Consider the following 18449-nt stretch of genomic DNA (forward strand, 5'->3'; position numbering starts at 1 on the left):
GGTGCTCAGCACCTCACAGGGGTGGATCGCGGGCGAAGGAACCTTGTTCGCATCCTTGCACCATAACATCACCTACAGTATGTTTATAACCGTTAAGATTAATCTGAACCAGTTGCTTCGGTTTGTAAACAGTAAACGTTAACCACAAAAATGAAACAAAAATGCTGCTCGGAAGTATAAAGAAACTGGAAAAATTACAAACACATTAAAAAAAAAAATAGGACAGCCACAGCCTTTAAAAAAAGTTGCAGATAAAATGATACTGTTTAATTTAAAAAAAAAGAAACCCAAAACAAAAAAAAACCAAACATAAAGAGCACAGAATATACCAGACAAACAAAACTATATAAATTATTGTGACCAAATGTGACACTGGTAGTTTACGAAGTGGATATGTACAGTCAAATTAAACAGTGTTTACCCTTCTGTTCTAATAGTGTTAAAATGAAAAAAAATCTATTGCCGTTTCACTATACATTGCATTGATTGAATCTTTAAAAGTCAGGAAAGTTACCCCAAAAAAAGCACATCCACTGATTGTACGGATTCTCGGCCCGCTTCTCCTTTCCAGGTTCATCTCGAGTCCTCGACTCGTTTTTGCAACAATGCTCGGCCCCTGGCCCTTGGCTCCGTGAAAGGCAAAGGCAGCCCTCTCCGGGGATTTCAGTGAGCTCAGGACTGGGCCCGCATTTCCACGGCTCCCTTTGAACATTTGCTCTTACCATAGACAAGTCCTTTCAGAAAACATATATGCAAAATCCAATGGGTTTTTTTTTCTTTCTTTTTTTTTTGTGTTTTTTTTTTTTGTGTGTTTGGTTTTCTTTTTTTTGCCGGGGCGGGGATAAGGGGGTGAGGGGGCTGATGTGGGAGCCAGAATTAAAGAAGCAGTCCTGTCTCCATCAAACGCCGAAGCGCTCTCCTCTAGGCGGGATACGACCGCATCCTGGTGGACAAAAATACAGATCGCTAAATCTGCAAGACATCGTCACAGGGGGAGGAATGTGGCTAACTTAACTTTTCTCCTCAGACCTTTTTTTTTTTTTTGTGAGCGAGGAGTGTTACAGTTTTGTGCTGGGATGTACAGAGGATAGCTGGGAAGGTGGGAAGGCGGCTTGAGGGTTTATAGCAGCTAAAGGATAAATGCTGTTATGCAAAAGGTCACCGTAGGAACTTCCCACAGGTGTTGCTGCAGCTAAGTGTCTGTACAGTTGCTGAGAGTTTGCAGGGGATGTGAGGAATTGTCTCTGCACCATGAAGGAGTGAAGAGCCAAAGGCTGCATTAGTGGGGAGAGCACGGTCTGATTTTTCAAGTACTGCAGGGGATGAGAATACCCGGGCGGGAGGCGATTGTTCAGCCCGCTGCACAGGCTTCCCGGATACAAGCCTGGGAAGATGGGGGTCGAAAGGGGAAATTTGTGGCTTTCCAGCATGCTGCCAGAATGGAGGCCATGCACCGGCTTGCTGCCTTCCCCCTCTGGGTCGGTAACCTTGTCTTTCGCCGAAGTCTCCTTTGGTAAGTGCAGAGGAGAGACAGCTCGGATTTTTTTTTCGGAAATGACTTTGTCCAAGTCCTCCAGGCTCCGTTTCAAAGGCCGGGCAGCCCCCACGTTTTGCGGGCTCGTTCTGCGGCTGATGATAGGATGCACCATCCCCTCCATCTTCCTCAGATTCTCCAGCCTCTGGGCCTGCTGCTTCCCAGACCGGTGGAGCAACTCGCTGTGTTTCTTCGGGGCTGTCATGGCCATGGGGGACACGCGGCAAGCTTTGGGGTTACAGTCTAGGCTCACCGCCTGGCTGCTGGCAGCCTGGAACGGGGAGATACCTTTGCCTTCTTGCTGGGCCATGGATAAATGAGGGAGGCTGGAGCCCGGAGCCTTTGCAGTCTGTTTGTGTATGCTCTTTGGAAGACTCAAATCTGTTGGCTGATCATCTGAAGAGGCCTCCACTGCTGCCTTTTTTTCTTGCTGATGCAAAGACGGGCGGTAACTTAAATTTAGTTTTTCTTGGTGTTTGTGTTGAGTAAAAGTAGAAATATTTTCTGACTCTCTGAACATGTCCCGGGGGAGGTACTTTGATGTCTGTTCATTATTAAGGTGGTGTTCTGTGTGCCTATAAAGGCTGTGCAGATGAGGTGATGAATAAAAATCTGCCAAGAAAGTGGGCACATGGGAGTGCTGCAGTGCCCTTTTCTCACTCATTTTATCTTTGCAGTCCTGGATATCCGTCTTCGGTACGTACGACTCGGCAAGAGAACTGAGGCGATGTTTTGAAAAATCACAGCGCTGAGGATCCGGTTTACTTAGCATGTCATGTTTAAAAACGTCATTAATCGACTTCCTTTCTTCCTTGGTTTTAAAACTCTGTACGTGTTGTATGACTGAGGGCCTATTAATTGCTACAGGGTCCGAATTAGGGGCGTGGGGACCTTGTGGTATGCTTGAGGACAGCTCATCTCTGCTGTTCAGCTTCTTTTTGCTGATCAAAGGTGGAGGAGAACCATAAGGATAGCTACATGACAGGGCTGCCCCACTGACCTGCGACAGCAGCTTCTTCTTTGCCAGGGGTGACATGATGCCTGGATTACCCTTGGAGTAGAGCAGTGGCGTGTAACCGAAAGTGGAGTCATCGTTCATGGACCCGGGCAGCTCCTTTTCCTTGAACATGTCGAAGTTCTGGACTACTAGTACTTTGGGCGTTTGCTTTAGAGCGTTGTGGATATCTTCATTTCCCAGTTGGTCCACTTTCACCGTGCAGTTTGCGATGTAATCGGCCATCTCTGGCAGTTTGTCATCTTCCATGTCGCTCTGAGTGGGCAGCTGGACCGGGAAGGCCGTGAAGGGCATTTCTGGAGGTTCACTTTCTAAGCTGTCAGTAAAAGCTTTATGTAGCCTTTGTTCAGGCTTTGTGTCTTCCAGGGAATCTACTGGGGGATGTAATCGTTTTGTGACGGTGGCATCCAGCACGGTGTCTTCTTCTGGGGGCACGGATATACTTGAGAAAGTGGACAAGTGCTGAACCTCCTCCTTGGCTTTCTCACTGTTCGTGCTGCTTTCTGTCAGGTCTGTCTTTTCCAGAGGCAGTGGCCGAGCTGTTTCTGGTAAAAGAGGTGGAGGGCCTTGCACGGGTTGTTTCATCTCTCCCGCTGTAGGGTGTTCAGGGAAATTTTTCTGGTCTGCTGATTCTTGATCCTTCTCTTGTTCTGATGAAACCTAATAATACGATTCAACAGACAGTAATAAGAACGCGGTGCATTTTGGCAGACGGTTCATAAGATCATACACAGTACACCGTTGGCTACTTTTAGAGAAGTACTTGTCAATCACCTTGCTGGAACGTGAAGGCTCTAACGCCAGGTATCGGACTCAAACAAAGAAAAGTACCTCCCAGAAATACTAAGAAATACACCATCACAATAAGGCACTTCAAAACACCACCAGTGGCTTGACCAGATAGCTAAACACTGAGGTTATTTATACTCTTTTAAAATTAATTAGGCAAATGCAGGAGAGCAGATTTCGTAACACAAGCGATAAGGCTGTAGAAATTTCTCCCGCTAGCCAACTTCACCTACGAAAATGACACAACGATTCCCATGTGTTTTCTTACATAAAGTCTCTCCAGCGTAGCTATCTTAAAATTCAGTGATCACAGAGGAGATCATTCACACCCAGTTCTGCATTAAAGTGTGAAAATGATAGAAATGGCATACTAGGAATCCCTATTGTAGGCAGCAAATCACTGCCACAGCTTAACTAGGACACACATTTTTTTATTAACGGATTAAAATGAAGTTGTCAACATTCAGTAAGTGTGTGTGCCTGCTATTGCAAACATGGCTTTTATACGTTATCGTCAATGGGACCGCAGCTCTTTCTGCTCCCCCATTAATAAAGCTTGTGTGCACAATTCACACTATTCATCCCATTATGTAGCCAGCTGAACTGTGACCCGCAGAGGTCACCAGAGCGTCCCATCTGCGATCCAGCTGACTGACAGCCCTTTTCAAAACTGCTGTCACTCTCCTCTGACATGTTGTGGTGGAAGACAGTCATAAAACGGCAGCATTGTGTGAGCCCTTTATTATTATTGTTTTCTTTCTTTCTTCGTTGTAAAGATAAGACGCATCGAGAAAGTTATTATCTAAATGCTGCTTTATGGTCTGTCGTAGGAGCAGGGGATCGGAGAAGGTCCTAACGAATCTAACCCTCTTCACAGCTGCTTTTAAATATTCCTGTCTGTTTGGCTGGCCTATTAGTTACAGTGTCTGTTAGTCATCCTAACTTCTTCTTTTTAAACTCATAGCTGCCTTTTGCAGCCAAATACCATCATTAGGTCCTTTACAAAGTACCATCGCTAGTCTCTTGAGCTTATAAAATTACAGGAAAATACCAGACAGATGAGCAAAGCAAGGAGGACAAAAAAGAGAGAGAAATCATATTTAATAACTGTACATTCTGCTCTTTGTTTCTGTTAAGCAACATTTTGATTGAAGTTTCAGCTATTGTGAGGAAATGTGCAGTCCAAGGCTAATAGCATTTTGTCTGGTATCTCGTTACACTGACAATGTCATTGTGATGGCAGGAAAACAGGGAAGAGCACAAAAGCAAATGCAAGCCTAATAAATTAAAGTTATATTCTCTCCCCGCATACTTCTTCTGGAGTATGAGTTGAACGTGCTATTGAGAGGACCACGCATTTCTAACTCGATTACGCTTTTGCAGCTCCCAACTACGGCCAGCTTCTTGGCCACAGGCGGAAACAGTTTAAGCGGTGGCTTCGTCAGGGCCATGCCTACACATCTACGTGTGTGGCTGTGAGCAACACACCACCACTGCTGTGCCTGGATGAGGACTGCACCCAAAGGTGGAGCCTGGCACGGGGCTCCTCCGCTGGGGGACGGCTGGGGTGAGAGGCACATGCAACCTTCTGCCCGGCTTCAGCAGGCTTGGATTTTGTTCCACCCAAAGGAGCTGGACATCTCCTTTCTGCTGGCCCTGTGAAGGACCGTGTCCTGGGCACAGAGCCCTCCATACAGCAGAGCACAGATGAGCTCTGCAGCTCTGCACCCACCCTGGCTGGAAGCGCCCACCCCTTCACTGCTCGAGCTTCGTGTGACCACCGACCTGTACGGTGACCTGCATGAAGGCTGCGGTCCTCCATCGCCCACCCTGATTAAACAGGGGCAGGACACGTCTTCCCTCCCAGTCAGGGAGGAGACATTAACTCGGCTATAAAAGGTACCATTTTACAATGGGAAACTGCCATAATTGTACATTTTTATTGTCTCGTCTAGGCTCCCTACATTTCCGATAAGCGCAGCTTAAGAACTCTTCCTGCACACCACACAAAAATAACTGCAGTTTAAGCAGCAGGAAGTTTGAGATAGGGAACAACAAAAGCAAGGAAATTCAAAGTTAAGGCTGGCGCTCTGTTGCAGGCTTGTTATGTTGTGCTTATAGCAGTGGCAGTACGGATAGTGTGTAATGGATCTTGCTGATCCAAGACCCCTCAACAGACAACCAGGCACGAAGGAACGACAGGGGACGGGAGCACAAGCCTTCACTTTGCATCTCCTTGCTTTGGGAAATTTGTGTTGCAACCTTCCAGTGACTGACGCAGGTTTGTGCGCACCCTCCTCTCTACATATTTTTCACCAGAAGCGGAGGGGTTTTCCCCCAACAGGGTTCCCTGCTTTAAAATTACAGTGCGAGAGAAAACAAGAAAATCTCCCCCTCTGTGGAGTGCTCTTACATTAGATGTTAAAGGCACTGTTGATCAAGGCAATTTGAAACACAAACTCTGGTTTGGATGGCAGATGAAATCGTCCTTGTAAGCACAACTTCAAAAAGAGGGAGTGGGACATGAAAATCAATATTTTCTGTTCTCAAAACTGGGTACACAAAGTCTCAGAGGCATCCATGTTTACTGGTCCTGCATTGTTTTTTTTTAAACAATGATTAGGAGGATTGTTGGTAGCTGACTCAATACCAATTTCCAAACTGGTTTAGAAACAGGACTTATGTACCTGCCAGACGGCAATGAAGTCAAAGGAGCAGCCGTAGTCTGCCGGGCACATCATGTGTTTCGACATTCTTTAAATACTTACTTTCACTGCAACGCCTCGGAGGCTGCTGTGATCTGGCAGACTGAGACAGGAAAAGCAACGTCTTGTGTAGGGGTTGTGTGTGAGGAGCTTCACCGCCTCCTTCACGCCGGGCGCAAGCAGGGCACAGGAGAGAGTGCGCGGGATGTGCAAAAGAAAGTGCTTAAGTGCTTTTGCTTTAAGAGCAAAAAACCCCATTGAATTTTTATCACTTAACGAAATTTACTCCTACTTGCAGACAAATATGAATTCTACTGATCTATCTTGCTTTGGGCTGCGAACATAAAATCTGTTCCACAAGGGCCGTCCTGCAGGTAACGCAGCTCTACAGGGAACCCGGGGCCTGCCCATGTGAAGCAGGTGACAGAGTAGGAACACATCTCAGCTGAAAACCGTCTGCGCCATGGGAGAGGGAAGTCTCAGTCAGGGTTTGGAAGGCATTTCCCTCAAAATCTGACCTTTTAATGCGAAGAGAAATTTAGTATAACACCATAAAAATCCTGGGGAGTTATCTGGTTTTTGAAAGGCATGCATACATCTGTGAGCATGGAAAGGCTGATCCAGAGGTTACCATTATAAAAATCAGCTGTGTCCAACAGTTACCACAGTATTATCAACAGTATTAGAGGTTCCCGCACCCTATACTTAGATTAGGAAATAGCTGTGGTACTTGTGTGGTTTCCTTTTGGCAGCTGCTGATTTTTTAGTGGTGACCACTGTGTAATACAATGAGCAGAAATGGTACTTGTTACATCCAGTGCGCTTGGTCTTCTGCCATCACCGCTACGCAACGCGGAGCTAACTGCTTGCTGCTTGTAGCCCAGCTAAATCCCTACACAGACAGCGCCACAACAACTGCATTTCCATTGCCGAGCAAACTCAAAGGCCAACTGGTTGGAATCCTCCCATTTAAATTATGTATTTTATCATTGGATTTCCCATGATTAAAGCTGTGCATTTTTAATTGAAAAGTTGAAAAGCAGGAAAGCAACCAACCTCAGATGCATCTTGGGGTTTCTGTGCATTATCTTTTTCCTTCTTGCTCTTTTGGTTTTCATTTTTGACGCGTTTTGTTCCAGACACTTTTGTTTTCGCTTCACCCTCCTGGGAACTGTTATCCTGTTTTCGAGGTTTCACTGGAGGCAGTGGCTTATCTTCCTCTCCTTTAATAAATCTTTCATACGGCAGGATTAATCTAGGGGATTAAGGAACAAATAATTGATCAGATTTTGCCATTCTAGCAAAGAACAAACTGTATCTACTACGAGCGGTTTACTTAATAAATCCATTTTCTTCCATGCCGTAAAAGCAACAGTGTAAACTCTATATCTAGAAATCCAAGTATGATAAATCAATTTATTTGGCAAGATTTTCATGTGGCGTAAATTCAGTGGAGTTGAGTTGGTGTGGATCAGCTGTCAGTAACACTGCAGTGGTTTATGCGGCTACCCCAATTTGTACCAGATGAGGATACGAGCCACTACATTTTAGACTGATTTAAAAAAAAACACAATAATCCACCGTTTATTTTTATTTTCCCTCCCTACCATTAAAAGCAAAACCCCAGGAAAACACCTCCAAAGCCACAGCCAACCTGATAACAGCCACGCAATTTCCAGGCTGGTGGTTCACCTGCGCGTAAGGGCGAGTGCCAGGAGCCCGGCAGAGAGGGGAGAGGGGGGCTGCGGGCAACCCGCAGCGCTGGGCGCAGCACCCGGCACCCTGTGACCAGCCCCCCCATGCCACGCACCCACACGGTGACCCGCACCACGCTCCCCACCTCCGCCACCGACTCTTTTTTTAAGGCAGAAGGAGAGAGGAAAAGAGTTAAGAGCGAAGGAATTCTTCGCTCTCCTCCGCAAAGTGCGCAAAATGGCTTTTAAAAAGCAGGGAAGAAACACAAACAAAAAGAATATCCTCCCCCGAAAGCATCAAACACACTGAGTTTTAATCTATCTGTTTCCCCTTTGCAATTCTTGATCTGAAAGGAAAAATAACTGATATAATTAAAAGGGATGGATTGCATTACAATCTCGGTTTCAACTTCAGTGATTAAAGTTTTTATAATGCATTTGGTATGATTAATGACTCACTGTGGGATTAATACAAGACTCAGACTTTAAAAATATGAACTTTAATACGGCAAACGTAATTTGTTTTAAAAAAAAAAGAGACAAGTTGACTCTATGAAGAAAATGTACTTTGCTTATAAACAACATAAATCTGTTCAAATACCAGGAATCCTTAATTATCTTTAATCTAAGACTCCAAGGCAGAAACCTCTTTGGTTCAGATATTCGTTTGTTATCCTAGAATCAGTTTCTAAGCATGCAATTTTGATTTACATACTTAGATGTTCAAACACAGTTTGGGCTTAAGAGAGCAGAAATTAGATTGCTCGTGATCATAATATTTTACATTTTAATAAAATACAACATAAATTATGTTAAAATATAAACCTAATTTATGCTGTATTAGAAGCAAAATTCATTAACTGAGCATGCTCTGACATGGTATGTGCAAAGAGGCGTGAATAATACTTTCTAGCCCTGAATTTGGCAGGGCTCCAGTAATGAAGCTAAGCAGAGCCCACAGGGAATATTCATCTTCAGATCCCATTACAAACTGAGTTTAAACATGTTACAGCTGCTAAAACTGGAAACTGCTCCCTCTATGCAAACTTAGCAAAATAATACGTAGTTGCCAAATACCTGCTTCCCACTGTAATATTACAGTTAATGTTTATATAATAAAAAGCATAACTAAGCAGAATAAGAAAAAAATAATCTTGTTCATACTTGAGGCGGCTACATTTCATTTGCGGAGCGCAAATATTGGTGAAAACACCGAATTCCTCCCCACGCTGCACAAAGCGCTTCGGACTTCACTGGAGGCAAGGTTGGGTTTCACGCAGGGCAACGCCGAGGCCGCTCTGCCATGTGTTAAATATTTAGAATCGCTCTTAATAAAAACCCATTTTATTACAATAATCGTTAGCGCGGCGAGGGGAGTGTTTGACTTTTGTTTTGTTTCCATGGGAACGGGTCGCCCGTTAAAAATCTACATCTTCCATCCGTGAAGGTTTCCTAGGCTGTCCCGCGCCCCACGGGAGAGGGAGATGCTCCCGGCTCACGAGTGGGGCTTTCCCTGAACGATGCCGGGCGATGAAGCCCGTGGCTATGTCCGGGACGGGAGCAAGGCCCGGGCCAACACCATTAATCACCGCTCGTGTGCTCTCCACCGAGCCTTGTAGGGTAACGCGGGACGCAAACTCCTCCTCCTCCTGCCGCACCTCACCAGAACTCATTAGCTTTGGTGCTAATTAGCAACCGTGGCTTAAATTTCCTTTTCTGATCTTAAGGGTTCACGTGGGAGTACAGGGTTTTCGTTTTAGTTATTTTTCACTGAGCTCAGCAGTTGGCAGGCCGACAGCAGTAAAAATACATTTCACATCGCCGGTCAAAGGCCCGGAGCCAGCGGCAGGAAATCTGGAATTAAATGTTTTGCGTATCGGGGAGGCGGCATGACTAAGGTAAAAACCGAATCCAAACACAGGGATGGCTTGTTCTAGGATTTTCCCCTCCTGGTTTGAAAGGAGGGCCGGCAGCCTGCTGTCCCCCCCCCACCGCCAAGGGGGAGAGGAGCTGGGCAGGAACGCGGGACCCAGTCGAGCATCGCCAACAATCGCCGCTTCACGTAGAGATTTCCGTCGGTTGCAATTTTCACTGAATGTTTTTTCAGTTATCCTGTCAGGGTACAACACAATTACCCACAGGATATGATCTTATCATTTGATTATTAGAAGTTTTTATAGCGCAGGAGTAATAAAGCTAATACAGCTCTCGGAACATGTAAGCAGCCGGCTCACATGCCATGAAAGCAGCTGGCTTAGCCAATTTAAGGTCAATATTGCCCAACACAGGAAGAATGCGATCTGCTGTTAGCCAAATAGTTTAGCAGAATGTGACATGTCTGAAACCAACATGAGATTTATGGGTTTTTCGTCAAATATTTGCAGCGCAGGTAAGATTTAATCAATCTTTGTGCAAGGAGAGGTAAAGGCGACGTCCAAAAAATCGCAGCTGGATACCTCGAATGTCTTGCACTTTGGAAATAACGACCACGTCTTCAGTCGCTTTCAGCTGTGGCTGTATTTCATGGCAGGGGGGGAAAGTATCAAAGTACTCATAAAAAAAAAAGAAAAGGGGGGGAATATTTTGTGGTCTAAAGAATATTTACTTGCAAAGCCTGCGAGCAGACCAAATAAAAGGATCTTTATCATGATCAAGATTCCAATATTAAGATTAATAAAATGTATTATTTATAAGTCAATTAACATAAATAGAATATGTAAGCACTAGTGTATTAAAAAAATCATTCCACAGGCAGCAGATTTTTAGCAGCATGAGGTTTTTTTTTTTTTTTTCTTTCCTGGAATAATACAAGAATAACATTTTCCAGCCAAGAGCAGAAACAGTAGGGGAGTCTTTGCTATCACAGGGCTTCTTATTAAATTCAGTCACTGTGAAAAGCCAGTCTTTTTTTTTTTTTTTTTTTAAATAAAGACAACTTAAAATCAATACAAGTTAGATTAACAAATCAGTACTATACTAATCCTGATTTATTACGATCGGCAATATTAAGTTTAATCACGTATAAACTGCTACTCAAAAAAAGATTTTGCTTTACTAAGTCCTGAATTAAATAATGGCGCAGAGTGTACCGAGTTTTTAGATCTGCATCATCTGATATTATGAAAAATTCAATGTACTTCTCTGCAGCAGATGTCAGAGGTCAGCAAATCTATTACAGTAATGTAAGTAATCTGGCTTTCTGCCAACCTTTTTTTAAAAAACACTGAAGCAGATAATTTTATATTTACAAATTCTAAAATCCTCCAGGGACTGAATCTCGTTCCCAACAAAAAGCAGAAACTTCACATTAGAGAAATGTATTTCACAGTATATCAAACATGTCTTCATCATTAGCATTTCATAAAAAGAAAAAAAAGCCCTTAATCTTTATTAGTCAACATTTTTTTTCCCAGCTACAGAACTAACAATACAAGATCTCATCTGAGCCAGTAACCGCTACATTTTCATGTATTGATTATGCGGAATGAATGACTTTTTTGGCCCGACTCTGCTTCACAGGACACATGAGAGCACATCTATTTATAGACATGATAAAAAAAGTAGTTACAATAATGCAAAGGATCTGACCGGCCCAGAAAGAGGAAGGAAATTAAATGTTAAGGCTGCCAGTTTCCTCTTTAATTCTCCCCACTGTGTATGGATATGACGGGGCTCTCGGGCCGGGGAGGAACCATATGCCCAGGACACACAGCGTGAAGGAGGCAGTTCGGCACAACCCCTACAATATTTTTTATATCGCTTGCTTCAGTGTTTATTTTTGTTTTCTTTCTGGCAGAATAAAATATTCCAGCACGTCTCCCGTTGACATCATCTTGCTTTCTCAAGGGCTCCAAGCCCAACACAAACTAGTGCGCAATGGAGCCTCTGAGCCACAAGAATAATCTTGGAAGGGCTTAAAATACCAAAGCCCATTCCTTGGGAGATGCTGCCCCATTCCCATGCTTAGCCAGAAGGTTAAGGAGGTTGATTGCAACAGGAATGAAAAAAGATTTAAATCTGCTCCACTGAATGAATACAGCAACCGGTTAACCCGTGGAACTCACTGCCAATGGATATCTTGGGGCCAAGGGATTAGTGGGATTATGCAAGGATTAGATGCTAATGTAAATCATGAGAACATTAAGCTCTTAGAGTTTCGAAAACACTGAAAAGGGACAGGCAATAAATCTCTTTACTGGTAGGAGTTTGGAAAACACTTCCCTCCTGGGCCCATTATGCCGCAGTGGCTCTTGCTCCTTCCTCTGAAGGCGCCACCAGGGCTCGGGGACCAGATGGCCGGTCTGGCTGCCTGGTTCAACTGGGTAACCACCCGCTTCAACAGGTCCCCACAGCAGCCGGGCAGAGCCACCCGCATCCCCTGCAGCTGGGGTGGCTCGGGGAGGCTCCAGCAAAGGGGCCCTGTCGATAACCTCAGTGAGAGGAAACCCGATTCTTGTTCCCTGGAAACACAGTGGCAAAACATTCAGTTGTTTTAAGGGACCGGCAGGAATGCCCAAGCCCTGATCCCAAGAGAAGTCTTGTATTTTTTACCCTGATGCTCTTCAAAAGGGATAAATCTTGGAGCAATGCTGCCAGCGTAAGCACGGGAAACAAGCCATCTTCAACAGCAATCAGCTGGTGGGATGGCCAGGAGCAGGCGGCCAGCTCTCCTGGGCACCAGCGACAGATTCCCAGCGGAGAAGGAGGGAGAGGAATAACCCAAACGCTAGGGTGTCAGCCTGTTTCGCAAAATGGGAATATAAAATACATTGAGGAACTCAAGCAGTGTGTTCCTCAAGCCTGATTTCCCCAGACCACGTTGTACAATCCAGGGGTTACAAAGCAAGCCTTGCGCGCTTTTGTGCAGAACACAATAGCAATAGGTTTATTTGCATTTGTCTGAAGTACAAAACTGGCATGTATTTTATCAGCAAAGACAAAATATGTTTGAGTTCAATTTTCTTCCCAAAGAACTTTCCTTCCTTAAAGAAATGGCTCTTTCATCCTTTTCATCAACAACTTTCCTCACAGCCCACTGGGAGTGCTGGTGGGTAATGAGAATGGCTCACTGCTGAAAGGTAGGAACTGCGCTGCTGCAAGAGAATTCAAAGACACTTTGTTTTAAGTAAACTGGAAATTAGTGACATTACAAACACAGCTGTTGATTTAGCTGCACAGCCCGGCAAGGGAAGCTCAGGCACTCTTGATCCTATGGCTCAGCATGGGGAGATGAACAACCCCGGTCTTTTGCCTTCAGTGCAGATTTACTGCATGGGAAAGACTCAAAGGAAGGGTGACGGGGACAGACCAGCTTCCAGAGGTGACTACCAAAATTGCTACAAGCCTCTGTTTGTGCCACAGTCACCATTTCTAAAGGCAGACATGTATTTTGTTCGGTAGGTCCATATGGTCCCTGCAACGCTTGGTGCCTATGCTCAGGACAAGCTTACAGATGCCATTTTGCATTGCCCTCTGGGGTGCGGGTCCCCAGGAGAGACTCCAAAATCCTGCCGGGAGCAGGAGCAGAGCTCCCTGGGAGCTCTGAGCCACATCTCCATTGCAGAAAGTTGAACAAACTAGGGCCAACCCCCTCCATGTTAGCCAAGTCCTGCGGTGAAGTACAAGCTGGCGATGCCCAGCGGACCTGGGGAATCTGAGGGGAAGGATCTTACTCTCCATCCCTGGTGCTGCTCCTGCAAAGGAGAACAGCCCATCTCCCACCACGCAGCACCCTCCTGGGGCAGCTCGGGTCCCAGCAAGGAAAAGGGGCTTCTCCCCTTGTGTAGAGCCTGTCCCTGCTCCTGGCTGTCAAGAAATGAGGTTACCATACGAGACACGCTCTGCCTGATGTTGACCAACCCCGAGCACCCAGCTCAGCCACGGGGAGTGCCAAGACCCCAAGTGCACTGGGGACACCGCATGGCCTCAGCACCCGGAAAGCGTCGACGCACATGTGTGCGGCAGGGGACGCCTGGGAATCCCCCTCTCCCTGGGTGACAAGCCACCCGGGAGCACCGGGAGCAGACGGCATCCCCCAGTTCTGCTGGGAGAAACTCCTGGGTGGAAATAAGGATGTGGCTGGGAAAACAATTCCCCTCAAGGAGAGAGATCATCTGTTTCCGCATGCTGGAAGGCAGTGCCCGACTGTCCAGCACGCTTGCACCCAAGGACGGCCCTTGCTGACTCCAGTGCTGGCCAGTAAGTCTCTGAGGCTGAAAACCCAGAAATTTTTTTGGGAAAAAAAAAATAAAAAAATTGTGTTCTCAGATGTTTTGAATGGACAGCTAAGGATCTGTTTTAATGGTAAACAATTACATTCCTCTGTCATCTGATACTTTTTAAATTTTGGGGAGGGGGGAAGCTTTCTGAATTTTCAATAGTTCCTTTGTTAAAGCATCTGTTACTCACATAATTGAAAAGATGTTTGTTCAGTGGTATGCTTGAGAGTACAGTTATTTAATCTTAATGATAAAGCCCCGAGGGCAGAAAATCATAAGTAGAAACCTCTTGTTATTTATCAAAAAGAAAAAAAAAAAAGGCAAACCAAAAACCCAGGAAAAGAAAGAGAGAATTGAGACACCTCATCTATCTTCATGCTTAAATTCGTGCTTGATGGAAAACTATTGAGACAATTTGCAACTTGCGAGGTTTTCTGGGAGTCTGGGACTAGCTGAAGTGGGAGGGGGGCAGGAAAGCGGGGTGAAGACAAAAACAAAACAACCAAGTTAGTACGCCGAGAAAAACTGCTGCTTGGCAAGTTTTTTTGGGTCAAACAAAGAGCTAGCTGTAGTTTGCAGCATGACATAACATTTGATTAATTTTTGCCTGAGGATGTTTTCACACTTAACAGCGTAAATCAAAACCTTCTATTAATTACAATGTGTATTAAAAGATAACCATAAGCATTTTCATGTAGATGCTATACTAGCCTCCTATTTTTTGTTTCCTGTAAAAGACTGGCTGCTATTTCCAACAAAACTCCACTGAAATCCTTACACGTTACCAAAGTTATCCAAACGCTTTAACAAAACCAAACAGCATTTGCATGGAACGCGGGGCGCTCTTGCATATTGAATTACTCCACAATATCCTTAGGGTAGAGAGACTTTACGGCTGTTAAAGGGAAACCATGTAAGGGGCTTATTTTGACCTGCCTTGCGTTTCTGATAATATATAGTATTTATGTGAGCGATTTTGACAGAAAAATGGCAGACCGGGCTCCCAACTGTGCAAGACATTGCATCTCCTGGGGTTCAGTCCCCCGGTAAGGGACAGATGTGCAGGGTGCTCTGCAAGCGCCCAGGGGTCACACTCACGGCCAGAATAAAACCCTCTGCAGGTCTGTGTCCAAAGTGTGGGCACAGCCACCCTACCGGATTGTGAAGAACCACAACCCACTCTGGCAACCCATCTCACCTATCTGCTCCTCATGAAGTCCTGGGTGGTTGTGGCCCTGCAGAACACTTTCCCACTCGGCTGCCTGAATCTGATGAGAGCATGAAGCCCAATAAACCCCTCTCCAGCTGGGTTTGACCAGGATGGCCTGGTTTTCAAGGTGCTAGTGACTCATGAGGGCTGGGATGAGACTCTGTTGAAGAGCAGGACACGACCTGTGGGATACTCCACGTCCATCCCTGCTGGAGATCCCAAGGGAGCCAGGCTCCCCAAAGCACCCGAAGAGGCCAGGAGGGCTACTGCTCTATGGGACCGTCCAGCTGCCAGCCACGACACCTTCACACAATGACACGTCTGTCCATCAAAGCAGCCGAGGAGTGTTACTTGACGCCGTTGCACACCACAATTCCCCGTCCCGTGTGTGTTTGTGCGTAGCTCCTGCATGAGGCTTGCTTTGGAGGAAATCAAGATGAATCACATCCAGACTTGGAGGCAGAAAAAGGCCTCAACAGGCAATCGCTTGTATTTTTGTTTTGTTCAATGGGTTTTATTGGGAACTTTATATACCTCGCAAAATAGTAGGTTGGGTTTTTTTGGTTTGGGCTTTTTTGGGGGGGAGGGGATGGTGGTGGTGTAATATTTATGAAAAATCCCTAACAACAACATCAGCAGCACTGCAGAAACACAGCCTATCGTTCATGCCGGAAAATTAAAGCTGCCGATCATGTGTTTTGTGTAAAAGCGAAAGAAACCTCAAACCCTGCATGTGAAAACCACATCTGCATTATTAGGGGAAGGCAGCATGGGGAAGAGTGCTTCGCAGAAAAGTAGCCGTTTCTGAGGGTTTCTTGATAAGAGAGAGAGATGTAGGGTGCTGACAAGGGCTCTAAGAGTTTCACAGGAAAGGTTCAGGCTGAATCAGCTAACACCAACCACACGCGCCTCTAGCTTTCTGCGATCATGCAAGGTAAAGTGCGTTAAAGGAGCACAAACGAAGAAAGTAACGACCAGAACAACAACAACTCCGCACGGTCCGAGTTGCGCACAAAGCAACAGCCCCACGATGGGAAAACATTAATGCTTTTTATATTGGTAATCATCTGTAACATGAGCAATTAAGTACAGTACTAATGGACTATAGCCAAGAGCCTGGTACTAATATTAAAAACTGACAGAGATGAATAGGTTTGGAAGGAAAACTAGGCTGACAAAGACATTTTTATGAAGTGCTTGGGCCTATTTGGAATAACCCAATCAGAGGCAGGTTCAGACCAGCCATGCCTACAGTGACAATAACGCATTCATTGGCACTATACGGTGCCTGCTACGCTTTAAATAAAAACACCCATTGCTTCTACTCAGCAACCTGCACTTTCATTATTATACTCATTAATAAAACAAAAGTTGTCTAACTAATATACAAATAACACTTACTGAAACACTGGCAGCCTCGCCTTGTTTTAAAATGAAACCAGTTACTGGAAACACAAACCGTACTACATGAAAAATGAATCAGTTGGTAACGCACACAAAATCCTTCTTTCCTTTTTACCAGGGAAACAAAGCAAACACCGCCCCGACCGAAGGACTCTGCCTACCTATAGCGCAGCAGCAGCAACCACCACCGCCCCTGCTCCAAACAGGGGGGTGTGGGGAGGGGAGCAAAGCATTCCCCACAGCCTTTAAATCTGGCTTTGTTTCAGCGTTTGCCGACCTTGGTACCACAGGGCTGCAGCAACGTGCTGGCTTTTTTAGAGGTTATAAGCACCTCGCGAGAAAAGCAACATTTCTGCACAGGATTTGCTAGACAGAGAGGCAATTTTGCCCTCTCCGTTTCTTGGCTTTTCGTCGTTGTTGTTGGGTTTTGGTTTTTTCTTTTTGTTTTTCTTTCCTTTTTGCCCTTTGAAGTTGGGGGTGAAACTCCACCTTGCAGAGGAGAACTCGGAGAGGGCAGGAAGGTGGGATGCAGTACCTGAATGGGACCTACGTGCCATCCCACTCCTCAGCATCCTAAGGGAGTCACTCAGAGGTCACCTAAGCAGTCTCAGTACGTTAAAGCCGGTGCAAACAGCTAGTAGCTTCTCTGTCATCTTGGAAGAAAGCTAGTTACCACAACACCGATGCCCTTGAGATCTAGTTGTAGAGATGAATGGCAAGGCTAATTTAGACAGCGGCAGGATCACCGAAGTCAGGGAACTGCCTGTTCTGCCCCCAGTAAGCAAGGAAAGGCCAGTGGGATTCAGAAAGGAGAAATCACGAGGTTTATTCAGCATTTACTTCCCAGCTTAATTCAATTTCCAGTTTAGCTTTACAGCTCACCTTCAAGTTAGAAAATGTATGTGTGTCCTGAATCACGAATGTGTATTTCTGCACTGCAGTTCTAGTTTTAGATTAAATGTCATCTGAGCACTTTGGCTATAAATGAGCATTACATTTACAGGTGCTGTAGTTAGAATTACTAGCTGAAACAAACCATGACCATTTCATTTACTTTTTTCCAAGTCTGAGGCTTAATACAGCTTTCCTGTGGTGGAAAAAAAAAAAGGAAAAAGGAAAGTCTCTAACACTAAAAATCTAGAGATTGGACCAGTCACTGAGGAGGTTTTTTTTATACACGTGTTGGTTTTTCAGACCAGATTTGGTAAAGTGTATTTCAGGTAAGCTCAGGGCTAACCTAAAAATCCTACAAGATGTTTTCTCCAAGTGCCATCTTTTGACAGCCTGCCAGAGACCTGGAAAATAGGTGCTGCCTCATATGAGACCTAACCCAGAACCACACACAAGACTGGCATCCAAGAACCCAGCTTTGAGCTCTTGGGTGTGCTAAGACCAACCTAATCATAAACTAAAAGTCTTTTTCCTCAGACTGGCTCAAGGCAAGCAGAAATGCTTTTGGGGTAGCCTGGAAAGGCTTTTTGATCTTGAAGGCATCACGAGTCTGCTCAGGTTTTCTAGTGAGCACAATGGGCTTTGGCACGTCGTAGCATACTGAGTAGTAACTGCTGAGTAAGTCACACAGATGCACACAACAGAGAATTGCATCCTCGCTGCATCGGAGGTCAATTCAAGGGTTTTGCCTGTTAAAAACTAAACCACTAGCATGAAAGCAGAAGAGAGAAACAGGATTCATGGAGTACTTGTGAATGGCTTGTTTCTTTTCCCACAACTACAAGGGACACGCTCGCTCGGTGACTCTGGGATTTGAACGCAGAACCCAGCCATGCTTGCTGCCGGTGCAACCTAAGCCCACAGAGACCCAACTCTCACCTGCGCCTGGGTCTCCTCTGTCAAATAAACATCCTACAAAGCACATCTGG

At 45.3% G+C, this 18449-nt stretch overlaps 1 protein-coding gene across 8 annotated transcripts in view; it reads right to left on the reverse strand.

The window, feature by feature from the left end:
• Nucleotides 1–245: 245 nt before the first annotated feature.
• The window catches only part of ARID5B (AT-rich interaction domain 5B), a 119145-nt gene continuing 100941 nt past the window's right edge, over nt 246–18449 (reverse strand). For 4 of the 8 annotated variants that reach the window (XM_074590218.1, XM_074590221.1, XM_074590217.1 and 1 more), the window contains 3 exons: nt 7100–7298; nt 6107–6205; nt 246–3209 (listed from right to left, as the gene is read on the reverse strand). In XM_074590218.1, coding sequence (XP_074446319.1) covers nt 1059–3209; nt 6107–6205; nt 7100–7298 — 2449 coding nt within the window. In that variant the 3' untranslated portion in view covers nt 246–1058. The remainder of the gene's footprint in view (nt 3210–6106; nt 6206–7099; nt 7299–18449) is intronic. The other 4 variants (XM_074590220.1, XM_074590222.1, XM_074590219.1 and 1 more) reach the window with 1 other exon arrangement.

The sequence above is a fragment of the Larus michahellis genome, chromosome 6 (assembly GCF_964199755.1).
Source record: "Larus michahellis chromosome 6, bLarMic1.1, whole genome shotgun sequence".
Classification (NCBI taxonomy): Eukaryota; Metazoa; Chordata; class Aves; order Charadriiformes; family Laridae; genus Larus; species Larus michahellis.